Here is a 20,556-nt window from a genome sequence, read left to right as displayed (position 1 = left end):
AATATCATCGTTCGTCAAACACCGAATCGGTGATGGCACATGAAGAAGAAGTAGTGGGGGATAAGTCAATTATTAAACTGTTGTTTGATCAATTCATTCTATGTGGTACATTATGGTGTTATATTTTAAACAAACACTATGATTGAGATAAGTTTAATTCAAAATTTACCGCATTTTGATAATTCACAACAATAAAACTGTAGAACATGCCTTACGTGTCTTTAAAGGCGTTAGTTCTAAGGTTTAAGGGCGCTTAACATTGTTGATACTTGTCTATTTGCGGACAAGTGAACAAATAATTTTGTACTGCCTTTTTTACATATTCCTTTTTAAGAATGTCCACCATTCATGTACTAGATATGGGGATGAAGATGCCACCTGGTATGCAGTTTATTTTTGTGTGTCGAGAATAAGTGAGACCCCGAGAGCCCGTTCCATCTATTTTCACATATTCTACGCCGCCACATTTTTTGATCTTGCTCAGGGCTTTGCGGAATATTTCAACTTCGTCAAAAAAATTTTGCCCTTGATGCTTTAGAGTCTCTTTGAATTTAGCCAAAAAATGGCGATACAAATAATAGTCTGCTTTGCTCCACTTTTGGTGTGTCAACAAAAAAGACGACTTGGCAACGGTCTTTGGTTCAAACGTGTACGATCCGACATTTCCCGGCACGTACAACACTTAATATTTCATGAAGTATTCACATATTGCGGTGGTATTTCAGTCGATAATTATATCGGTGCAGTCTGAATCGAGTTTGTAATCAAATTAGAAGCTTTAAAACCTGTAAAAATCTGAGCAACCGCCCCCCTGTATTTACTCATGATCATTTTTGTAATCAATGAAATGTTGTCTCTTGCAAATGATATGGTCGCAGTTGGTATAGACAGAAGACAAGGCTACTCTCGCTATATCATGTATTGATTGTATATTTCGGTTTGAAGTTGGCATTTTTGAATGACGTTTTGACAATGACTAATTTAGCAATAAAATATTAGTCATCTTGCCTTGTTATTGACGAGATGGATTGATGAACACTTTTTTGTATTGAATATTGGCCTATTTATCGAATGTGCTGTGTGATACTATGTCCTACTTGTAAAATTATGTCATAAATGCATTTTCTTTGTGTGATGATTATACCTGCAGCCTGAAGGGTTCTTGCCTTTGGGCCAAGGGGTATTCATGTTCTTAGATATGTTCTTGCCAGACCCAGCCGACTGTTTGGGCACGGTTTTGTGTACATAGCTAGTAAATAAAAAACAACGTTTTTGTTACGTTTTTAATGGATTAAATAAAATGATCAAACTGGGGAACAATGAAGGCGTGAATACAGTTAGATCTGACAGTGCACTGTCACTTGGGGTGAAGTAAATTAAAAATGTATACTCAAAATTTGCATTACCTTTACAAGCCGTATCTAAGTGGAAGCCTATAATGCTGGTAGCCTGTGAACATATGGCTTGCGATGAATTATTCAAGTGTTACGTTGAACAAATTGCCAAGTATTCAGCAAAAGCTCAATTCACTGTACAACTTCGCATATATGAGCCGATGGCCAAAAATCCAATTTGGCTGAGCCCCCGTCAGGCAAAGGTTTTATGGTTGATGCTTATAGTACAAAACCTGAATTTTTGTCATTTCTGCTTGTTTCCAGCTTGAAAAACTGTATTTATGAAAATTGCCATGAGAAATGTTGAAGCAATTTAAAGAAACCTGGGAAGCACCTTCTTTTGTTTTTAGCGTCATGATGTCACAACTCAAGATGACAACCATGCCCGTTGCCAGCAATTTCAAAAGGTTTTTTTTTCTGGAAAAGTGGACCCTTTACTATGAAACCTTTATGTACCTAGATGAAATTTTACCCAGAGGGGACCTTTTCCCAGCAAAAAGGGGGTTCTATCCCCCCCTCCCCCCCCCCCCCTAACTCCCCCCACTAACCGCCAATGGAACTAGAAAGTATTCTTTCATTTGAGAATCATCTGCTTTTACTCGTGCTTCTGCAGTTTACGGGATAAAAAAGAACTCATAAATTCTTTTATCACCGAGCGGTACACTTATATTAAAGACCTCCAATGTAGAATTTAAAACGGATTCTATATGCATGGATCGCTTCTTGTTGAACTTATCTGAGAGCAATTTTAATTAAACTTTTTAAACATAAAATGACAGATAAATGGCCTTAAAATAATCATATTCACCGTTCCCTGCCAACCTGCAACCTCGGTAGTGGTTTTAAGCTTGACACAGTTTAAAAGTAGCGCGCTTCACGGCACGATATCTGGAAATTGAGTAATAGCTTGAATGTGCGAATGGCGTATCTGAAAAACCTCTGCTTGATCGCAGGTTTTGATATTTGTTTTTTTCGAAAATTTTTACAGAGTTATGGTGAGTGTCAGGAAAGGAAGATTAAAGATTGGATAATGGGGGGGGGGGGGGGGTGTGAGCCGTTTACCCTGGGATAATTAGTAGAATATGAGTTTTGGTATAAAAATCCTTCTTTGGATATACCTTCAATTGATTCGGTGTACAGTTGAACTTCCATATCAACTGGGAATAAAATAGAATTAAAGACCAGTCGTTGTGAGACATGGCTTTTCTCAAACATTGGTTACATTTAGAAATTTAGAGAAACGATCGTCCAAGTTTGAAAGACTCATTGACACCTTTTAAGCATTTTTTTTTTTTTTTTGGTGAAATAACATTTTTTTTATCTTTTTGCAGAACGCGGACTTTTTTGTTTGGAACTTTATGATTAGGCTAGGGGTAGAAGGTACCCTGGACTGATTGGATAACATTTGCAATTGAGTAGCAGTGAGGGACTTTGACAGCAGAAACTCAACGTAACATTGAAGCAGCTGAAATGTGGTTCGACAGGCGAATGCTCCGAATCTCCTACATTGAGCATGTTACAAATGAAGAGGTCCTTAAACAGATTGATCAAAAAAGACAGCTTCTCAACACTGTCAGAGAAAGACAACTGAAGTTCTTGGGACATTGCATCAGAAAAGAGGGATTAGAAGATCTTAGCCTGAGCGGAAGAATACCTGGCAAAAGTGCCCGAGGCAGACATCGAAAATCCTTTCTTGACAATTTTGACTTACCAACAAGACACCTTTCGTCATGGGCGAGAAATAGAACCCTTTGGCCGAATATCATCGTTCGTCAAACACCGAATCGGTGATGGCACATGAAGAAGAAGAAGTAGTGGGGGATAAGTCAATTATTAAACTGTTGATTGATCAATTCATTCTATGTGGTACATTATAGTGTTATATTTTAAACAAACACTATGATTGAGATAAGTTTAATTCAAAATTTACCGCATTTTGATAATTCACAACAATAAAACTGTAGAACATGCCTTACGTGTCTTTAAAGGCGTTAGTTCTAAGGTTTAAGGGCGCTTAACATTGTTGATACTTGTCTATTTGCGGACAAGTGAACAAATAATTTTGTACTGCCTTTTTTACATATTCCTTTTTAAGAATGTCCACCATTCATGTACTAGATATGGGGATGAAGATGCCACCTGGTATGCAGTTTATTTTTGTGTGTCGAGAATAAGTGAGACCCCGATAGCCCGTTCCATCTATTTTGACATATTCTACGCCGCCACATTTTTTGATCTTGCTCAGGGCTTTGCGGAATATTTCAACTTCGTCAAAAAAATTTTGCCCTTGATGCTTTAGAGTCTCTTTGAATTTAGCCAAAAAATGGCGATACAAATAATAGTCTGCTTTGCTCCACTTTTGGTGTGTCAACAAAAAAGACGACTTGGCAACGGTCTTTGGTTCAAACGTGTACGATCCGACATTTCCCGGCACGTACAACACATTTTCCATTTCCCAACACAAAAGACGCCTCAGGTAAATCAAACTTTCGTCAAAATACTCCGTAACAAGCACAAAATCGAACTTGGAATCGAGGTAATGAACGTAATGTTCAATGAAGGGTTCGTTATCTCTAAGATCTTCTCTCTCGTCTGGAAACCCAAATTCGGCCATCATACTGTTTCTGGCGTATGTCGCTCTATCTCTTTGCCGCACGTGTTGTTTCCAGTACGCTTCTGGGGCACTGAGAAATTCGTCAATTTGGACATTAAATTTAGTCCACAAAGAAAATGAGTTGTAGGCACTCGTGAACTGAGAAAAAGGTTCTCGGACAACTCCGACATAAAACGAATCTAACGGCATCATACTACTGACGACATCGTAGTCAAATACCATATGATCCACAATCATATCATATGTCATTCTGGGTTTGTAGAGGGCATCTTCCTTGGTGATCCGCCTCGGGCGGAGCGGTTTTGTCGGATAAAAATGCCCTTTAGCTTTCGGCTTCAGGATGTTCAGATCGTATTTGAGCGCGAAACGCTTCATAATATGATGAAATGTGGTTGAAAAGCACTTGGTAGTTTTTAGATAGACGATGTGCTTTCGAGGCTCGCATGCCGTGATGTTCCTTGGTTCATTATACCGCAAAGGGAATACTTGAGAACTAGAGTTCATATTCTGTTTACTGGGCCATGCATCTGCGTCTCTTGATACAGGAAACACATTACTATCATACAGATACCCTCTGTATAGTCCTTGAGTGAATGAAAAAAAAAGTACATAATAATTTTTTGTTCACAAGGGTGATCTCACATGAAAGACTGCAGACACAATTTCTCCGAGAGAGAGAGAGAGAGAGAGAGAGAGAGAGAGATTGAGGGGAGAGGGGAGGGAGAGAGAATCCTATTTTGTTGAAAAATAGTCAATTGAAAGTCTGAAAACAACAACTGAAAATCTGAAAATCCTCTAATTCTTAAGCTATCTGCATAAAAAAATCATATTTTGTTGAAATATAGTCAATTGAAAGTCTAAAAACAACAACTTAAAATCTGAAAATCCTTTAATTCTTAAGCTATCTGCATATCATCTGGTAAAATATCATAATAGAGTATATCAAAAGTCTGTTTGCAGTAAATAAGGTGTTACTTACCTTGTGCATGTGTCCTAATATAAAAAAAGCGTAAAACTAAGATAAAGTATCCTGTCAATGCAAATAAAGTAAAAATATAAATCAGTCGAAGACCACGCATTGCATCTGCTCTGAGTAAACCTTGTTTTCAGTCTCGTGTAGGTAGTTGGTGTGGCACACGATAGCGCATGCTCAAGATGATGTAAGCCATCTGTTGCACAGAAACCACCTTGATGAATTATATAATAAATCATACGCAGGCAAAAATAAATGAATAAATAAATAAGTTAAAATAAAATAAAATAAAATAAAAAATTGCGTGTATCTAACGTGGTTCATGGTACAGAAAAACAAAACACCTGTGAAGGTTTTTAGATTTATCACTTATCATACACCAACTCAAATATGATATTCTACAGTGGTTTCCACAAGTGAAAAAGTTCATTTTATTGAAATAACAGCACCAAATTTCACGAGACAAAAACCGTGTGTCGACCACAGGCGGCGAAGCACATGCTTTAAGCTACGTTGTTGGATCCCAAATATGTTTTGAAGGGCGTTGTTCCATTCTTCTTGTAGAGTTTGAAGGGGTTTCTCTAGATTATTTAGAGGGTTTTTCTATTCTCCTGTGCGTCTATTCAAATTCGTCTTACTGTTGATCCGTAGGACTAGAGTTGGTATCAGGCCACAAAGATTGCTCTTCCATCTCGAGATCATTGCTTCTCTGAAACCCCTAATCAGACGAGAACCGCGAGTCATGATGAAACCTGTAGTTGCCTATTTATATGTCGCCTCTTGCAATCTGGTCGTTTTGCAACCCCACAAAATTTATTTATTCGTAGGTTATCAAACTATATATTGTGTTTGTACCCTGGCCAAATTGCATACAAAAGTGCGACTGGTTGCATCAGTTGAGGCAGGTTCCTAATGCGATGGCATCAGTTTAGAGGGCGTATTTCAAATCTAGTATTGCTGTATTTGGCGTGGTTCGCACATAATAAAGAAGCCGTGCGTGTTTGAGAACCCGACACGGAACTGGGAGTTTGTTTTATACTAAGATTAATTTTGGCTTTACCCTTGATATTAAAGAGGCGTGTTTTAGTTTTAGCGAAACCCTAAGAAGAGAGGGAAAAAACATTCAAATGTTTAGTTACTGGTGCGATTTCCATATAAGCAATTGCAGCGATGGGAATTTTGAATAAAACATATTTTGCGAATAATTCCACCGAGATGATATCATTTTTTTTCTGCTGAACACGGTTAACAGGTGGTAGGACGTGCTGATTTACCGGAAAAAGCTACTGCATCAATTCAAGTTCGTTGGCTTTCATCGACAGGCCTGCTCGGAAAGTTTCTAGTTAGATGACTTCAGATGCTTTTATTTTCATTTTGTTTTGCACCGAGATAACGTTTGCTTTCACCTTTGACGATATACAGCACGATGAGGTCCACAGCTGTTCACACCTGGGCGGTTTTGGTATTGAGCAGTCTTTCTTCTTTCAAATGTCGACTGCGGACTTGCCCCGGGTACTGTATGAACATATGAACAGTTTTGAGAAGCAAGGGTGCAAGAAAGGATAAGAGGGTCATGAAAAGACACAATGCGTTCTTGTTAAAAGCAATAGAGGCGACGCGACTTTTGTTAAACAATAGAAATTTTCTCTCTGATAATCCTTCCGAAAAGAAAGCACATTATGATGAAAAATAGTACATACGGTGTACGAATTTGCTCAATTTAAGTACGAGATCTGTGGCACCAATCTAAGTACTTTTAACTGAAGAGAAAGGAAATATCATTGACGACGCAGAGTTTTTTCTTATGACCAGCAATATGCTCGCCTTAATGTAAACTTTCTAAAGTATACCGTGTTTTTATGCAAAAGGTAATTTGCTAGGACCTACGAGAGCCCAGATTCGTTCTCGTGCCATCCCGATTCAAGGTCCCGGTCGTTGTCGTGATGGACTGTCGTGCCTCATCCGGGATTCGAACTCGTGACTTTGCGTTGCCACGGTTGATTGCGCTTTGGGTACCTCATTTGCACCCAAACACGCTACCGACTGCGCCGTGACAGACCCGCCCACCCGCCATACGTACGAGTTTCCTCCTATAGTTACCTATCGGAATTTTACAGATCTGGAAAAAAAATTACGATATCTGCTGGGTCTCGAACCAGCGTACCAGCGTCTGTCAACACAAGAGACAGCCAAGTTACCACGGAGCCACGTCAGCTTCGTCGATAAGAAAAGATCGGATGGAAACTTTCAACCTTGCCACGGACATGTCCAGGTTGGATGTACATCTGTATATCTGCTTTCCCGATCGATAATCCGCGCGCCGCATTTCATCCCACGCAACCCCAGTCCCCGTCCACGGTTTATCATGAACGGTAAAATTCATGATGTACAGGGAGCCGTGCGTGTTTGAGAACCCAACACGGAACTGGGAGTTTGTTTTATACTAAGATTAATTTTGGCTTTACCCATGATATTCATACTCGCACATACGTACACTGTTGTACGTCTTGCGACGTAGAAGGGGGAGTAGAAGGAATCTCTAAAACAATGAAAAAAAACCTCGAAAATATGAAATATCGGCGTTTATATTTTTTCGTTGCAATGTATAAGCAGAGACAAATCAAAGCTTTTATCGCCGATTTGACACCTTTCTATTTTGAGGTGAGATTGCAATCTGTATGGTGCTTAACTTCATCCCTGAACAAGATTTTACCACAAAAATGGGCATATTTGACCAGGAAAGTATAGGTTACAATTCCTTGCCGTCAGTTTGGTTTAAATGTTTTCGTTCTGAATAGAAGGTATAAGTCCCTAATTACAGATTTTTATTAAACTAAGGCATTATTTTGCTTTATCAACGATTAAAAACTTAACTTATACCTATAAGAAAAATCGCTGGCAGGGTTTTGGAGTACTTAAATTAAGGTGTCATTAAATTTGCTTTAAAACGGCGATCGTGGGTGCTCAGGTAAAAGAGAAATTTGAGAAACCGATTTTTCCGTTGTTACCCCATAATTGCAATAATGACGTCACTCGTAAGATGACATATGTGTAAATGTTTATTAATTTAGTCACTGAGCACTGAAGATTTATTTATTACCCAAAAGAATGTATGTAAGGCAGTAAATAAGGAGTTGCAAGTGTTAGCACTCTTTGTGGATGAATACTTCGGGCAAAAATATCATCAAACACAAAGCATATAATATGTATATCTAACGTCGGCAATAAGTGCTAGACACTAAAGAGGTTCTACACGGTCGACGCCAATGCACGCCGAATGTTGCCTACCAGTGCATGACCGCTACGGTAATTTACTTCAATGTTTATTTGAAGACCGTGGCTACTGAAGTAGTACCATATCTTTTCTCAAACAGGACATGTGAACTGTTAGAATATAGTCGAGATAGGCATATATCAGTGTTCATTCTAATTTCTATACTCGAATGGCAGAAAAATCTGGATTAGACCAAAAGTGTGTCAGCTGGGGTAAGCTTGATTTTCTTTCTCAGTTGTAACTTCTATTTAAGTCTACTACCACCTGGAAGATGACGTTTAATTTTAAGTCTTTCAACCAAAACTATATATATATATATATATATATATATATATATATATATATATATATATATATATATATATATATAATAAACCCCCTTGAATCAGTCGCTGAAACGGTTGAAATTCCTCCCCGGTTTCAGGCAGAACATCATGGTATTACATTGAGTATATTGCATTTGGTATTTAAACAGTTTGAGAAAACCGTAACTTTGAATTCCCATACTCATTTTATTATATATGCATTTGTACATTTGCTTTATATATACAGCAGGCATAATAACGAACAGCTCTAAACATTACCTAGAAAGTGGATCCATACCATACATCATCATTTGGTACATGTGTGTTAATTGCTGCTTAACGGTTTAAAGGTACTATAAGAAGCGAAAGCTATTAATAGATGAGGCTGGAATGATGATTTAGTTTCACCTGAACGCTCCCTTTACATGTAAGAACTCATGAGAATGAATAACAGCAGGTGCCGCCCTCCGAACTGAGACCGCGTTTATCACCCATATCACCGAGTAATATTGAAGGCGAAAAAGCGAGGCAAAAGAGCAGGTGCCTCAAATAGCTTCCGATACATCACTTTCCACAACGTTTTGAAGAACGGAAAGAAGATCCATTGGGACTTTGAGGGAGAGTGGGTATCATAAACAGCGCCACCAGTTAACCTTTTCTCAATATCATATTGTCCCTTCTGTCTACAGTCTTAATCAATTAATACTAATTAAGAGATACTTGTAAATATATCTAAATGTATATATATAGATAACGAAAAGCTAGCAATTTGTGACCGCATTTGTGACCGTCAGCTGTGAACGGAATTACCCGAGTGCTGCCTGCGTTATACGCTGGTCACGTGACTTACACAATTTTACTTTTTTGTTTGGTTTGATATATGTTTTAACTATACTTCAATTTATTATAAATCCACAAAAGTTGCACCATAACCACTTTCGCTCTCAACACCCCTGCAACCTATGGTTTCAATTTAAAATTAAAGTAGATTTAACAATGATATTAAAAGAGACGAAGTTTTGATGATTGTAAATTAAAATGAGTTCTGTTTTTGTTGGTTTTGTGAGGGGGATATCACCCATTTAGCTGTTGGAAGCAGCTTTTTGTTTTAACAAAAACACTTGCACAGTTATTCTACACTCATTTGGATCGATTACAAAATAAATAGGTCCACATGGTTCACGTGTGCGGGATATTTTCATCCAACATCAACAAAAAATACACTCCCATGAACTTGAGTGCCTTAAACATCTAAATGCAGCTTTTGCGAGACCACATTGTTTTTATTTTTTACCTGTAAACTGACCCCAAATTTGAAAAATTCTGGTCCCACTTCGTCCTTTAATATGAAGATTTTTCTTTCCTTTTTTTTTTTAATAAGCAAGAAAAATAACCGGTCACGGAGTTTGTATAAACAAAGTGTTCTGCCAACGAAACATCTGATATGTCTTACCGCCTAGCCCATTGTTTGTGAGTGACTCCAGAAAGCGAATATTTAGCCCAGCTAGTAGATCAAGAAGTGCTGGAACAGAAGCAGTGTCTGGTATCTCTTAACTTGTAGGAGCCCGTTGCCATGAGTAGTTAGGCAACTGGCGTCGATTCACCTATATCGGTGCTATATCCCTATATCTCTATGCAGTGTATCAGAAGACGTTATATTGCGCTTGCTAAAACTCTCTTGCTGAAAAATGGAAAGGTGTACAGGTAGTAGTTAAAGTAATTTTAAATATAGATCTACAAATCGAGAGAAAAGACAGTAGGGAACTCAGTTGAAAGCTAGGATTGGATTGTAATGTGAGTATCCCGTGCTTGGAAATCATATGCTGGATTTAGTTCTGTTAAGCATCCTAATAATCTGATTTCATTCAAAAGACGTGTATAATTAAAAATGGTAGTACATGTATTAACACGCCTGTTCATAATGGCATTTTACGCAATATGGAATGCACGCAACTGTTCACTTAAGTAATAAAACCAACCGTAAAACCAAGTTAACTTCAAGAAAGATATCACACACACACACACACACTCACACACACAGTCCACACACAACACACAAACATCTTTTGGTTTTTTTTTTTGGTTTTTTTTAAAATTTGAATCCTCATAGGCCAATGACCAGTAAGTACCATAACATTGTTCACAGGTCCGGAAATTTCTTCCAGTCCACTTTTCACGCCAATGTATATTTAGCCTAGGGGCCCATTTAACCGCGGGCACTCAATGCAATAGACGCATCCTCCAATGTTCGAACATGTAAGCTGCTCCAAGACACGTGGTTTGTCTGGTGCTCCACATAAAATTTCTTCTCTAAATTTGTTCGTTCCCTTTTAGCTTCCAGACCCCTTGTTTGTAACGAAGCATATGTCGTCGGAGGGCACAACGCAGTCGAAATGACACAGCACCCCAGACTAACACTGGAAATGGAAGACCTTGAGAAAGAAGAGAAGGAAGAGGGCGGTTCGGATATTCCACGTGGTATGTTACATTACCTTAGTATTGTGCGATAGCCGTCACCACTGAGCGTAGTAGTAGTTGCCGTAGAGTCGTTGTTGGGTAGAGGAGAGTCACGCACGTTTGGTGGTGAGACTTCCAGGGTGATGGTTATTCTAGGGCTTACTGATCGATCTCGGGAGGAATAAGCGCCCAAAGTTATTATCCAGAGAGGCATATGCCTACACTGTATCTTCTTAGTCATTGACAACCGTTTGTTACTGCTATCAATTTTTGTTCGTTTGTTTAACTGCGGGATTTTCTTTCCGTTGCTCCAATGGATACATTTTTCTCTTGCAACCTCTGAAGACGTGGAAGACAAGAATAATTCAGTACTACAGATATTATGACAGAATCCCCCATTACATACTGCAGTCCTTCTAGATAAGCAAAGTGATGCATTTAGTAGCGTTTACCCCTCGGCGATATTACATACTCAAGAAAACCAAATGCCAAGCCAGAGAGGCCGGTACCTTTCATCCCTTCTCTGCTAGGTGTATTTCAGCATTTGCATTGCCTGATGTCAGTGTCTTGTACCAGCATTACTAATTACCGTTCCGTATAAACACTGGGGAACATGTACATATACAGTGTAGCCGCCAACGATTTTACACCAAAAAGCAATTATTTTTCGTTCCACGTGTACGATAATCACCCCGAGTATCAGACTATGTTAATTCACCTCTGACAAGAGACTCCGACGTATATGCTGAGTAGGGGGGGGGGGGGGGTCACATTTATAAGTTTGAAAGTTACACAGGGTGATGACACTTAACGGTGGCTCTGGATCTGTTATGACGCACACTCTTAAAAAAATAAAAGCTAATCATAGGCATGTTTATTTGGAGGTACGTTTGGCGCATTTTTCATCGGATTCTATGGAGATGGTTTTGCATTAGAAATTTCAAAGCATGAGAAGGGAACATCGTAGTTTAGGTTACCGCGCAGATGGTTTGAGATGCTATCAACAGTTTTTTTCTTGACAGTTGAACTAATACCGGTTAAACCATGTGAAGTTTTAATGAAGTCTTGCAGAAGACTTTTTCCACCTTTCCTCTACATGCTGTACCTTTGGAAGGTGGAGTTTGATATCCTGACTTCTTTTAATTAATTATGGCGGTGGCAATGATAAAAGGCTTCGTATGCTTTCGAGAAATAGTGAAATGCGTCATGTTGTCAGTAATCAGTTTTTTCTAGCTATGAATTAGAACCATATGGTGGATAAACAGTGCCTCGAATGGCCAACTGCCTTTCAGAATGTTATGATGTTATATACCACTGTTTCTTAATTGTTTTAATTTCGTAATTCACAACATAATAGGGGTAAGAAAATAAACCTTTTTAGGCTTTTCCTAATGTCCACATATCACATGAAGAAAAAAAATAACCGAAAAATTCATCCCTCTTCTTCTCATCAAGGAAGGGGACAATTGTACTTCCTTGGATCAGACGTGCAGTGTTTCCCGGGGAAACCATATTTTTTTTGTGTGTGTTTTAACAAGGAAGATGTTTGCCCTTGTGCTGTCAGATGTGATGAGCGCAATGACGCGTTCAAGGTGTGTGGAATTTGCCAGACAGCCTGGATGTTAAAGGGAACTTCTTCTTGTTTTTTTTTTTTTTTTTTTTTTTTTTTTTTTTTTTTTGTATCACACACACAATTTAAATTGAAAATGATCTGTTTTAGTGACCATATCGACTGTTACATATCGGTTATTATGAAGTGATGGACTTCTCATCGCGCTAAAACTGACCCCCAATTGTTACCGGAAAATATAAAGCAATTAAGTAACCCTTAAATTGCCTTCAGCCAATTATAGAAAATAAGGTCCTAGCATATTTTTGCGCAACATCTCATTGTTTGTGGGTCAGTAAAGTAGGTATGCTGATATTTTACAAGTACTGAATCATTATTCAAAAAAATTTAAAAATCATTTAATCTAACCCTCAATAACTGCACCGTTAAGTAAACTGTTCGATGCAGATGATAACTGTGGCTGTTCAGTCTAAACAGTTTCAGCTATTTATATCAAATGTTGTGCTTGGGGGCTTCAGGTTGGTAGATATAAAGCGGGTACCCATCCCATGAAAGCTATAGGTGCGATTCAAAGCTGGGGAAAAGTTCTTGAAAACTTCAAAGGTTTAATTCTGCCTAGAGGCTATGGAGATGACCAGAAAAGGTCTGTGTGTTCAAATTCTATTATTATTATTATTATTTTATTCTTTAGATAAATATAAATAACTTAAACTGTGTATTTTTGTAGTTAATGAGAACCACCTAGAACAGTACATTTAAAGGCACTGCTAGGTAGCTGGCTCTTTGTTTGTTTTAAATTAGCGTTACTGATGTCATTGACTAAGACTCTGAATAATAAAGATCTATGTAAAACTAATTTCAAGACTCAAATTTTCACTTCAGAGCTCGATTTCCTACCTTACTTCCATACCTTTTTTGTTTACCCACTTTCACTGACGAATGCACACACAGATTAACGATGACCGTTCACCTATTTCAGGGGAGGAGAGATGTCCATCCGTATATTGCAGTTAATAAGTAAAAATATATATATTTCGTATTTTACTGCATAGAATCAGCACCTGAACAAGATACCCGAACCAGCCCTTGAAACGTGTATCTAAATTGTTTATGTAGGCCCTATACATATACAAAACTAGCATATACAAAACTGGCATAACATTACCAGACGTGTCATAGATATTTGATCTAGGAGAAGGAGGAAGAGGAGGATGGCACTGTGTAATAAAGTATCATTTTATATATTTTAATCTTTTATAGCTTCACAACTTTGTGTGTTGGTTAGATTAAAAATCATATGTTCCACCATTCTTTCCCCAGGGCACAGCTCACCCGATCTCGAACTCCACACCATCCACGCGCCGCCAGGGGCGCTGGGCAATCTGGCCCGCAACCGACAGCGACGACTTCCACGCCAAAGACTTCAGGCCTACTGGACGTTGCCATCGGTACTGCAGGGGGTTCTCCGGAGTTTTCGAAGCAAAAAGAACACAGCCAGAAGGTCAATGAGGAACCCAGAGGTACCCACATCATTTAAAGAAACACGGAACGTTGGTGAGGAGTTTTATAGTTATGCTGCCACACGGGATCTTGTTGACGGACGCTGCACAAACACTTGCTGTCTAGGGGTAAGTCATGTTTGAATGATTTAAAAAGTTCTTTAAAAGGTATAAACCTTGAACTATAATTTTGTGAATAACTTATGCAATAACTACGCTTAATTGGTGAATTATGCATATTACGTGCAAACAACGCAAAGTTATGAAGACCCGCATCCAAGAATGCGGAGGGTACACGTTGGTTTATGAAAATGAACGTGATGAAGGCTAAGATATAACGTATATCTTTTGATATTCCGTATTTCAGTAAGTCATTTTATAAATTCAATAATCTTCGAAATGCAATATGAAAAATTATACTTAAAATACAAAAATCTTTAACCAGGTGGTCCGAAATATTCCCTCGGTGATTATAAACACGCCATGCTGCTGCGTGGATCTGTGGCAGAACTGCAGTTGCTATTGCTTCGCCAGAATCTTCGGCATCAAGTCGGCCGCCAAGCACATCACACCCAAGTGCAAGTTCTGCGTCTCTTTAGAAGGAGAAGGCGAGTACAATACAGAGTCCATATTGATTGAGTTCACCAAGCTGTGGCCGTCCGCCGATGTCTCTCTTGGTACAGACGAGGAGATGAACTATCGCCTCCGTATTCAGTGGGAAATGGAACGCTTCCGCTCAAAGACGGACCCCAGAGCCGTTACGAGGCTAGAGAAGGAAATCCTGGAGTTGTGCACCAAGAACTATGCCAACCGGCTACAGATAGTCTGTGACGAAGCGTTAAATTTCTTTCTGGATGCCAACAGAAGTTGGTACCGGAAGGGCCTCACCCCTCTTCACATAGCACTCCTTCACAATAGCACCGAAGTGGCTATAATCTTGATTGAGCGATTGGGAAAGGCATTGCTCTTCAAGGAGATGGCGGGTAGTTACACAGGAGCCACCGCGTTGCACATCGCCACGGCAAACGGAAACTTCAAAGCAATGGAAGCCATGTTCTACCATCTGGCTGAGGCCGACATTCTGAAACTTCTTCGTAAATGTGCTACCGGGGAGCAGTTCAAGAGGACTTTGGTTCCCGCCGAACTTCCCTTGTCACTTGCTGTGCTGTCTGGCAATGCTCAACTAGTTCAGCTTCTCATAGAAAAAGGAGCTCCACTAGATGGCAGAGATTCGCAAGACAACACCGTTCTACACACCATCGTCCTAATGTCGCAGCACAAACTCCAAGAAGCATTGGAGATGTACGAAGTAATCCTGAACAATACCACTCGCTGGTGGTGTAGAAGCGAAGGCGTGGATATGACCAGGGCGAATAGTGTCGCCACAGACATTGAAGCGAAGCATTACCTGTTCCGTTTGGCAAATAGAGAAGAATTCACTGCTTTGACTTTGGCAGCCAAGGTCGGTGTCAAGGAAATGTTTGAGAAAATTCTCAACACAAACAACATATACAGGTAAGTACATAAATTCATTTTGGAATAGCCAATCTGGATTGTTTATAGAGACTGTCTGGAAGATAGCTCTGTTACAAATGCAAATTCAGTCAGACGTCTATGCTCTTTAACACTTGTAGACTCTAAAGTGGCCAAAAAGCTTAAATATATTATTGAAAAAAAAAACTTTTTTCACAAAGTTTATTTCAACTATAGTGTTAATCATTTATATGAGGACCTGGTTGTAAAAAATGATTTATTTTCAGGTTTTCACAGTGGGAATATGGCCATACAACCACAGCATTTTACGATGTTACTGAAATTGATCCAGTTCTCAGTACGTCTCGAATGTCTGCGCTGGAACTACTTGTGTACACCAATAACGAAGAACGCATAGAATGCCTTAGTATTCCGGTAATTAACCATTTGCTGCATATCAAATGGCACAACTACAGGATGTACTACATAACATGGGGTATTTTGCATCTAATTTACATGCTGATACTATCTCTTCCCGCGTTTGATCCTTTACTCTTCCAAACGCCGTCCAATGGATCTTCGATTCCAAATGCTTCGCTTCCCTACAGGAACAATTCAGCCCAAATCCATGAACCTGGATACAAGAGAAAGTTCCCGTCAGGTGTGTACCTGTTCCTTATGGTCGGCACTTTCTTATTCTTCATATACAGCCTTACTGGGGCGTTAAAATGGTCGGTGAGACACAGAGGCAACGCCATATTGAATATGTGGAAGTTCCTCAGCTGGAATAAACTCCACGTCATTCTTCTTCTGTTTTCTGTTTCTATGCTGTCATTCCTGACCGATGCCGTGAAGTCGTTTCAACCTTTAGCTCTTCTTCTTGGATGGGTGTTCCTAATTTTCTTCACACGCGGTTTCAGACAGACCAGTTTCTTCTCTGCTATGATTCAGCGCATCATGCTCGGCGATTTGCTTCGATTTCTTATCATATATCTGATCCTGACGGCGGGGTTTTCCTCTGCTATAGGTGTAGCTATGGATAATCATTTACCTTCCTCGACCTCTTCAGCGATTGTGTCTGATGAAATAGCCGAGTTTGATGGTTTTGGCACCACCATGTGGACTTTGTTTAGACTGATGGTGGGCCTTTCAGAAATTCAGATAATACCAGGGAATATCTTCAAAGACACTTCTGCAAGTAACTTTCCTGTTATTACTTTGCCAGCATTACTGATAACGTATGTGGTGCTTGTAAATATTCTCCTCATGAATATGCTCATCGCCACTATGACCGACACCTATACCCACATCTCAAAATACAATGATCTTATCTACAAGAAGTTGCGCACGACCGATATGATTTTTCTGGAGCGAATGTTGCCAGAAGTAATGCGCATGCTTGCTGTGGAGGCCACGTATAAGATCTGTCGAGTCATGTCGCCAACTACTCATCGTAATCTGTACCTTTTGGAAGTAGAAGTTTGCAAGAAAGAGGACTAGTATGCACGTTGAAATGATCTTTAAACATTCATTCATTGTTTCAATACAAATGTGCATGTGTTTTCCTTCAAGAATTAAAAACAATGTAGGCCCTAATGTGTGAAAGGGGCTAAGAGCCATTAGAACATTTTTTGCCTGTGACAGTAAAGCTGTGCCACAATATGACCTCCAAAAGATCCCTGCGAGTTTCAGACTTCTAAACCAGAATCCATGCCACCACCATGCGTGGACTCACTTCATCCCATATGGGCAAAGGCTTATTAACTTCGTAACTTATTTTGCCGAGGTTTCCTTTTTGTGAGCTTGGATACGGGATATATATGGGTTCCGCGTGAATTATTTTAAAGTCTGATTCGAGCCCAAGCACTACATTGCCCCAAAACAAGTCTAGAGAGGCAAACCGCATCCAAACACGCTACTGACTGCGCCGTGACAGAGCCGCCCACCCTCCTTACGTACGAGTTTCCTCTTATAGTAACCAATGGGAATTTTAAAGATTTAATTCTGGAAAAAAATTACTATATCTGCTGGGTCTCGAACCAGCGTACCAGCGTCTGTTTGTATAGGAGACAGCAAAATTACCAGGGAGCCACGCCAGCTTCGTCAATATGCAAAGATCGGATGGAAACTTTCAACCTTGCCACGGACAGGGCCAGGTTGGATGTACATGTGTATATCTGCTTTCCCGATCGATAATCCGGGTGCCGCATTTGTAGATCATCCCACGCAACCCCAGTCGCCGACCACGGTTTATCATGAACGGTAAATTTCATGATGTTCAGGAAGTCATGTGTGTTTGAGAACCCGACACGGAACTGGGAGTTTGTTTTATACTAAGATTAATTTTGGCTTTACCCATGATATTAAAGAGGCGTATTTTAATTTTAGCGAGACCCTAAGAAGAGAGGGAAAAAACATTCAAATGTGTAGTTACTGGTGCGATTGCCATATAAGCAATTGCAGCAATGGGAATTTTGAATAAAATATATTTAGTTTGATGACTTCAGATGCTTTTATTTTTATTTTGTTTTGCACCGAGATAACGTTTGCTTTCACCTTTGACGATATACAGCACGATGAGGTCCACTGCTGTTCACACCTGGGCGGTTTTAGTATTGAGCAGTCTTTACTCTTTCAAATGTCAACTGCGGACTTGCCCCGGGTACTGTATAAACATATGAACAGCCTTGAGAAGCAATGGTGCAAGAAAGGAAAGGAGGGTCATGAAAAGACAAAATGTGTGCTTGTTAAAAGCAATAGAGGCGACGCGACTTTTGTTAAACAATACAAATTTTCTCTCTGATAATCCTACCGAGAAGAAAGCACATTTTGATGAAATACAGTACATACGGTGTTAGATTTTGCTCAATTTAAGTACAAAATCTGTGGCACTAATCTAAGTACTTTTAACTGAAGAGAAAGGAAATATTATCGACGAAGCAGACTTTATTCTAATGACCAGCAATATGTTCCCCCTAATGTAAACTTTCTAAAGTATACAGTGTTTTTATGCAAAAGGTAATTTGCTAGGACCCACGAGAGCCCAGATTCGTCCTCGTGACATCCCGATTCAGGGTCCCGGTCGTTGTCGTGATGGACTGACGTGCCTCATCCGGGATTCGAACTCGTGACTTTGCAATAGGTCCACATGGTTCACGTGTGCGGGATATTTTCATCCAACATCAACAAATAATACACTCCCATGAACTTGAGTGCCTTAAATATCCAAATGCGGCTTTTGAAAGACCGCAACTAATTTTCAAAATCTGTGCTTGTCAATTAATACAGTATAAATTATTGCCTTGCAAAATGTTTACATTTTTCATAATATTGATTATTTTTATTTTTTACCTGTGGGATTTTCTTTCCGTTGCTGCAATGGATACATTTTTCTCTTGCAACCTCTGAAGACGTGGAAGACAAGAATAATTCAGTACCACAGATATTATTACAGAATCCCCCCATACTGCAGTCCTTCTAGATAAGCGAAGTGATGTATTCAGTAGCGTTTACCCCTCGGCGATATTACATACTCAAGAAAACCAAATACCAAACCAGAGACGCCGGTACCTTTCATCCCCTTTCTTCTAGGTGCATTTCAGCATTTGAATTGCCTGATGTCAGTGTCTTGTACCAGCCTTACTAATTACCGTTCCGTATAAACACCGGGGAACGTGTACATATACAATGTAGCAGCCAACCTGTTTACTCCAAAAAGTAATTAGTAAATTTTCGTTCTACGTGTACGATAATCACCCCGAGTATCAGATCATTCCCACAGCTATTTGGATCGATCTATCTCCCTGGGAGTCTCACTAAATTGCTGTCAACTTGACCGGCTTAAATGTCTGTCACGCCTAGTAAAGCTGTTAGGGGGGAATTATCTTTAACCCCTAGGTGATTCGGTAGGCGTGACAGACATATAAGCCGGTTATTTGATAATAATTTAGCGAGACTCCCCAGGGAGTTAGGTCGATCCAGATGGAACAATCTATGACTGGGTTCCAATAGATTTAGACGGACCTATCCGGATCGACCTAACTCATTGGGTGTTCAGGCTAAATTGCTGTCAGGTTCCGAGAGCCGAGCGCGCACAAATGTTAATTACCCCCTTACAGCTTTTAGTAAGCGGCACAGACATTTAAGCTGGTCAGGCTGACAACAATCTAGTGAGACTCCACACGGGGATAGATCGATCTAAAAATCTATGGGAATGCACTCTATAAGTATGGGAAACCAGTCTATGTTAATTTACCTCTGACAAGCGACTCCAACGTATATGCTGAGAAGAGGGGGGATCACATTTATAAGTATGAAAGTAACACAGGGTGATAACACTTAACGGTGGCTCTGGATCTTTAATGACGCACACTCCTAAAAAAATAAAAGATAATCATAGGCATGTTTATTTGGAGGTACGTTTGGCGCATTTTTCATCGGATTCTACGGATATAGTTTTGCATTAGAAATTTCACAGCACGACAAGAGAACATCGTAGTTTAGGTTACCGCGCAGATGGTTTGATATGCTATCATCAGTTTTTTCTTGACAGTTGAACTACTACCGCTTAAACCATATGTGCTCGTTTTAATGAAGTCTTGAAGAAGACTTTTCCACCTTTCCTCTACATGCTTCATCTTTGGGACGTGGACTTTGATATCCTGACTTCTTTTAATTAATTACGGCGGTAGCAATGATAAAAGACTTCGTATGGTTTCGAGAAATAGTGAAATGCGTCATGTTGTCAGTAATCAGTTTTTCTAGCTATGAATTAGAACCATATGGCGAATAAACAGTACCTCGAATGGCCAACTGCCTTTCAGGATGTTATGATGTTATATACCACTGTTTTTTAATAATTTTAATTTCGTAATTCACAACATAATAGGGGCAAGAAAATAAACTTGTTTTGGCTTTTCCTAATGTCCACATATCACATGAAGAAAAAAACGAAAAATTCATTACTCTTCTGCTTATCAAGGAATGGGACATTTGTA

At 39.4% G+C, this 20,556-nt stretch overlaps 2 protein-coding genes and 1 long non-coding RNA gene across 7 annotated transcripts; 2 read left to right on the top strand and 1 right to left on the bottom strand.

Annotated features, from left to right (window-relative positions):
• Positions 1-1,989: 1,989 nt before the first annotated feature.
• On the top strand, positions 1,990-3,365 carry LOC147762566 (uncharacterized). The gene is made up of 2 exons (XR_015334163.1): positions 1,990-2,389; positions 2,726-3,365. It is a non-coding gene; the product is annotated as an uncharacterized LOC147762566 (long non-coding RNA).
• LOC106170356 (galactosylceramide sulfotransferase) lies at positions 3,338-5,212 on the bottom strand. Its single transcript, XM_013550201.2, has 2 exons — positions 4,988-5,212; positions 3,338-4,592 (listed from the first exon to the last, which is right to left on the bottom strand). The coding sequence occupies exons 1-2, from the start codon at positions 5,085-5,087 to the stop codon at positions 3,502-3,504; spliced, it is 1,191 nt and encodes a 396-aa protein (XP_013405655.2). The 5' UTR covers positions 5,088-5,212; the 3' UTR covers positions 3,338-3,501.
• A 2,915-nt stretch (positions 5,213-8,127) lies between these two features.
• LOC106151779 (transient receptor potential cation channel subfamily V member 5) lies at positions 8,128-18,065 on the top strand. Of its 5 annotated transcripts, none has more exons than XM_087011322.1 (5): positions 8,128-8,287; positions 10,895-11,038; positions 13,908-14,215; positions 14,532-15,601; positions 15,847-18,065. In XM_087011322.1, the coding sequence occupies exons 1-5, from the start codon at positions 8,248-8,250 to the stop codon at positions 17,057-17,059; spliced, it is 2,775 nt and encodes a 924-aa protein (XP_086867448.1). In that variant the 5' UTR covers positions 8,128-8,247; the 3' UTR covers positions 17,060-18,065. The 5 variants fall into 5 exon arrangements, with proteins under 5 accessions (XP_086867448.1, XP_013380641.2, XP_086867450.1 ...); XM_013525187.3 differs by having other exon boundaries at positions 8,142-8,467; XM_087011324.1 differs by lacking the exon at positions 8,128-8,287 and adding an exon at positions 8,876-9,182.
• The last annotated feature ends 2,491 nt before the right edge of the window (positions 18,066-20,556 follow it).

Source organism: Lingula anatina, chromosome 4 (genome assembly GCF_051362555.1).
Source record: "Lingula anatina isolate TDL-2025a chromosome 4, LinAna3.0, whole genome shotgun sequence".
NCBI classification, from domain to species: domain Eukaryota; kingdom Metazoa; phylum Brachiopoda; class Lingulata; order Lingulida; family Lingulidae; genus Lingula; species Lingula anatina.
Note: the sequence above shows the minus strand (reverse complement) of the source record. Positions and strands in the feature narration are given on the sequence as shown.

Coding starts and splice junctions, on each gene's coding strand:
- LOC106170356 (XM_013550201.2), bottom strand. CDS start 5,087: ATGCGTGGTCTTCGACTGATTTATATTTTTACTTTATTTGCATTGACA. Junction 4,593..4,987: donor TATTAGGACACATGCACAAG/GTAAGTAACACC, acceptor CATTCACTCAAG/GACTATACAGAGGGTATCTG.
- LOC106151779 (XM_013525187.3), top strand. CDS start 8,425: ATGGCAGAAAAATCTGGATTAGACCAAAAGTGTGTCAGCTGGG. Junction 8,468..10,894: donor CCAAAAGTGTGTCAGCTGGG/GTAAGCTTGATT, acceptor GTTCCCTTTTAG/CTTCCAGACCCCTTGTTTGT. Junction 14,216..14,531: donor CAAACACTTGCTGTCTAGGG/GTAAGTCATGTT, acceptor ATCTTTAACCAG/GTGGTCCGAAATATTCCCTC.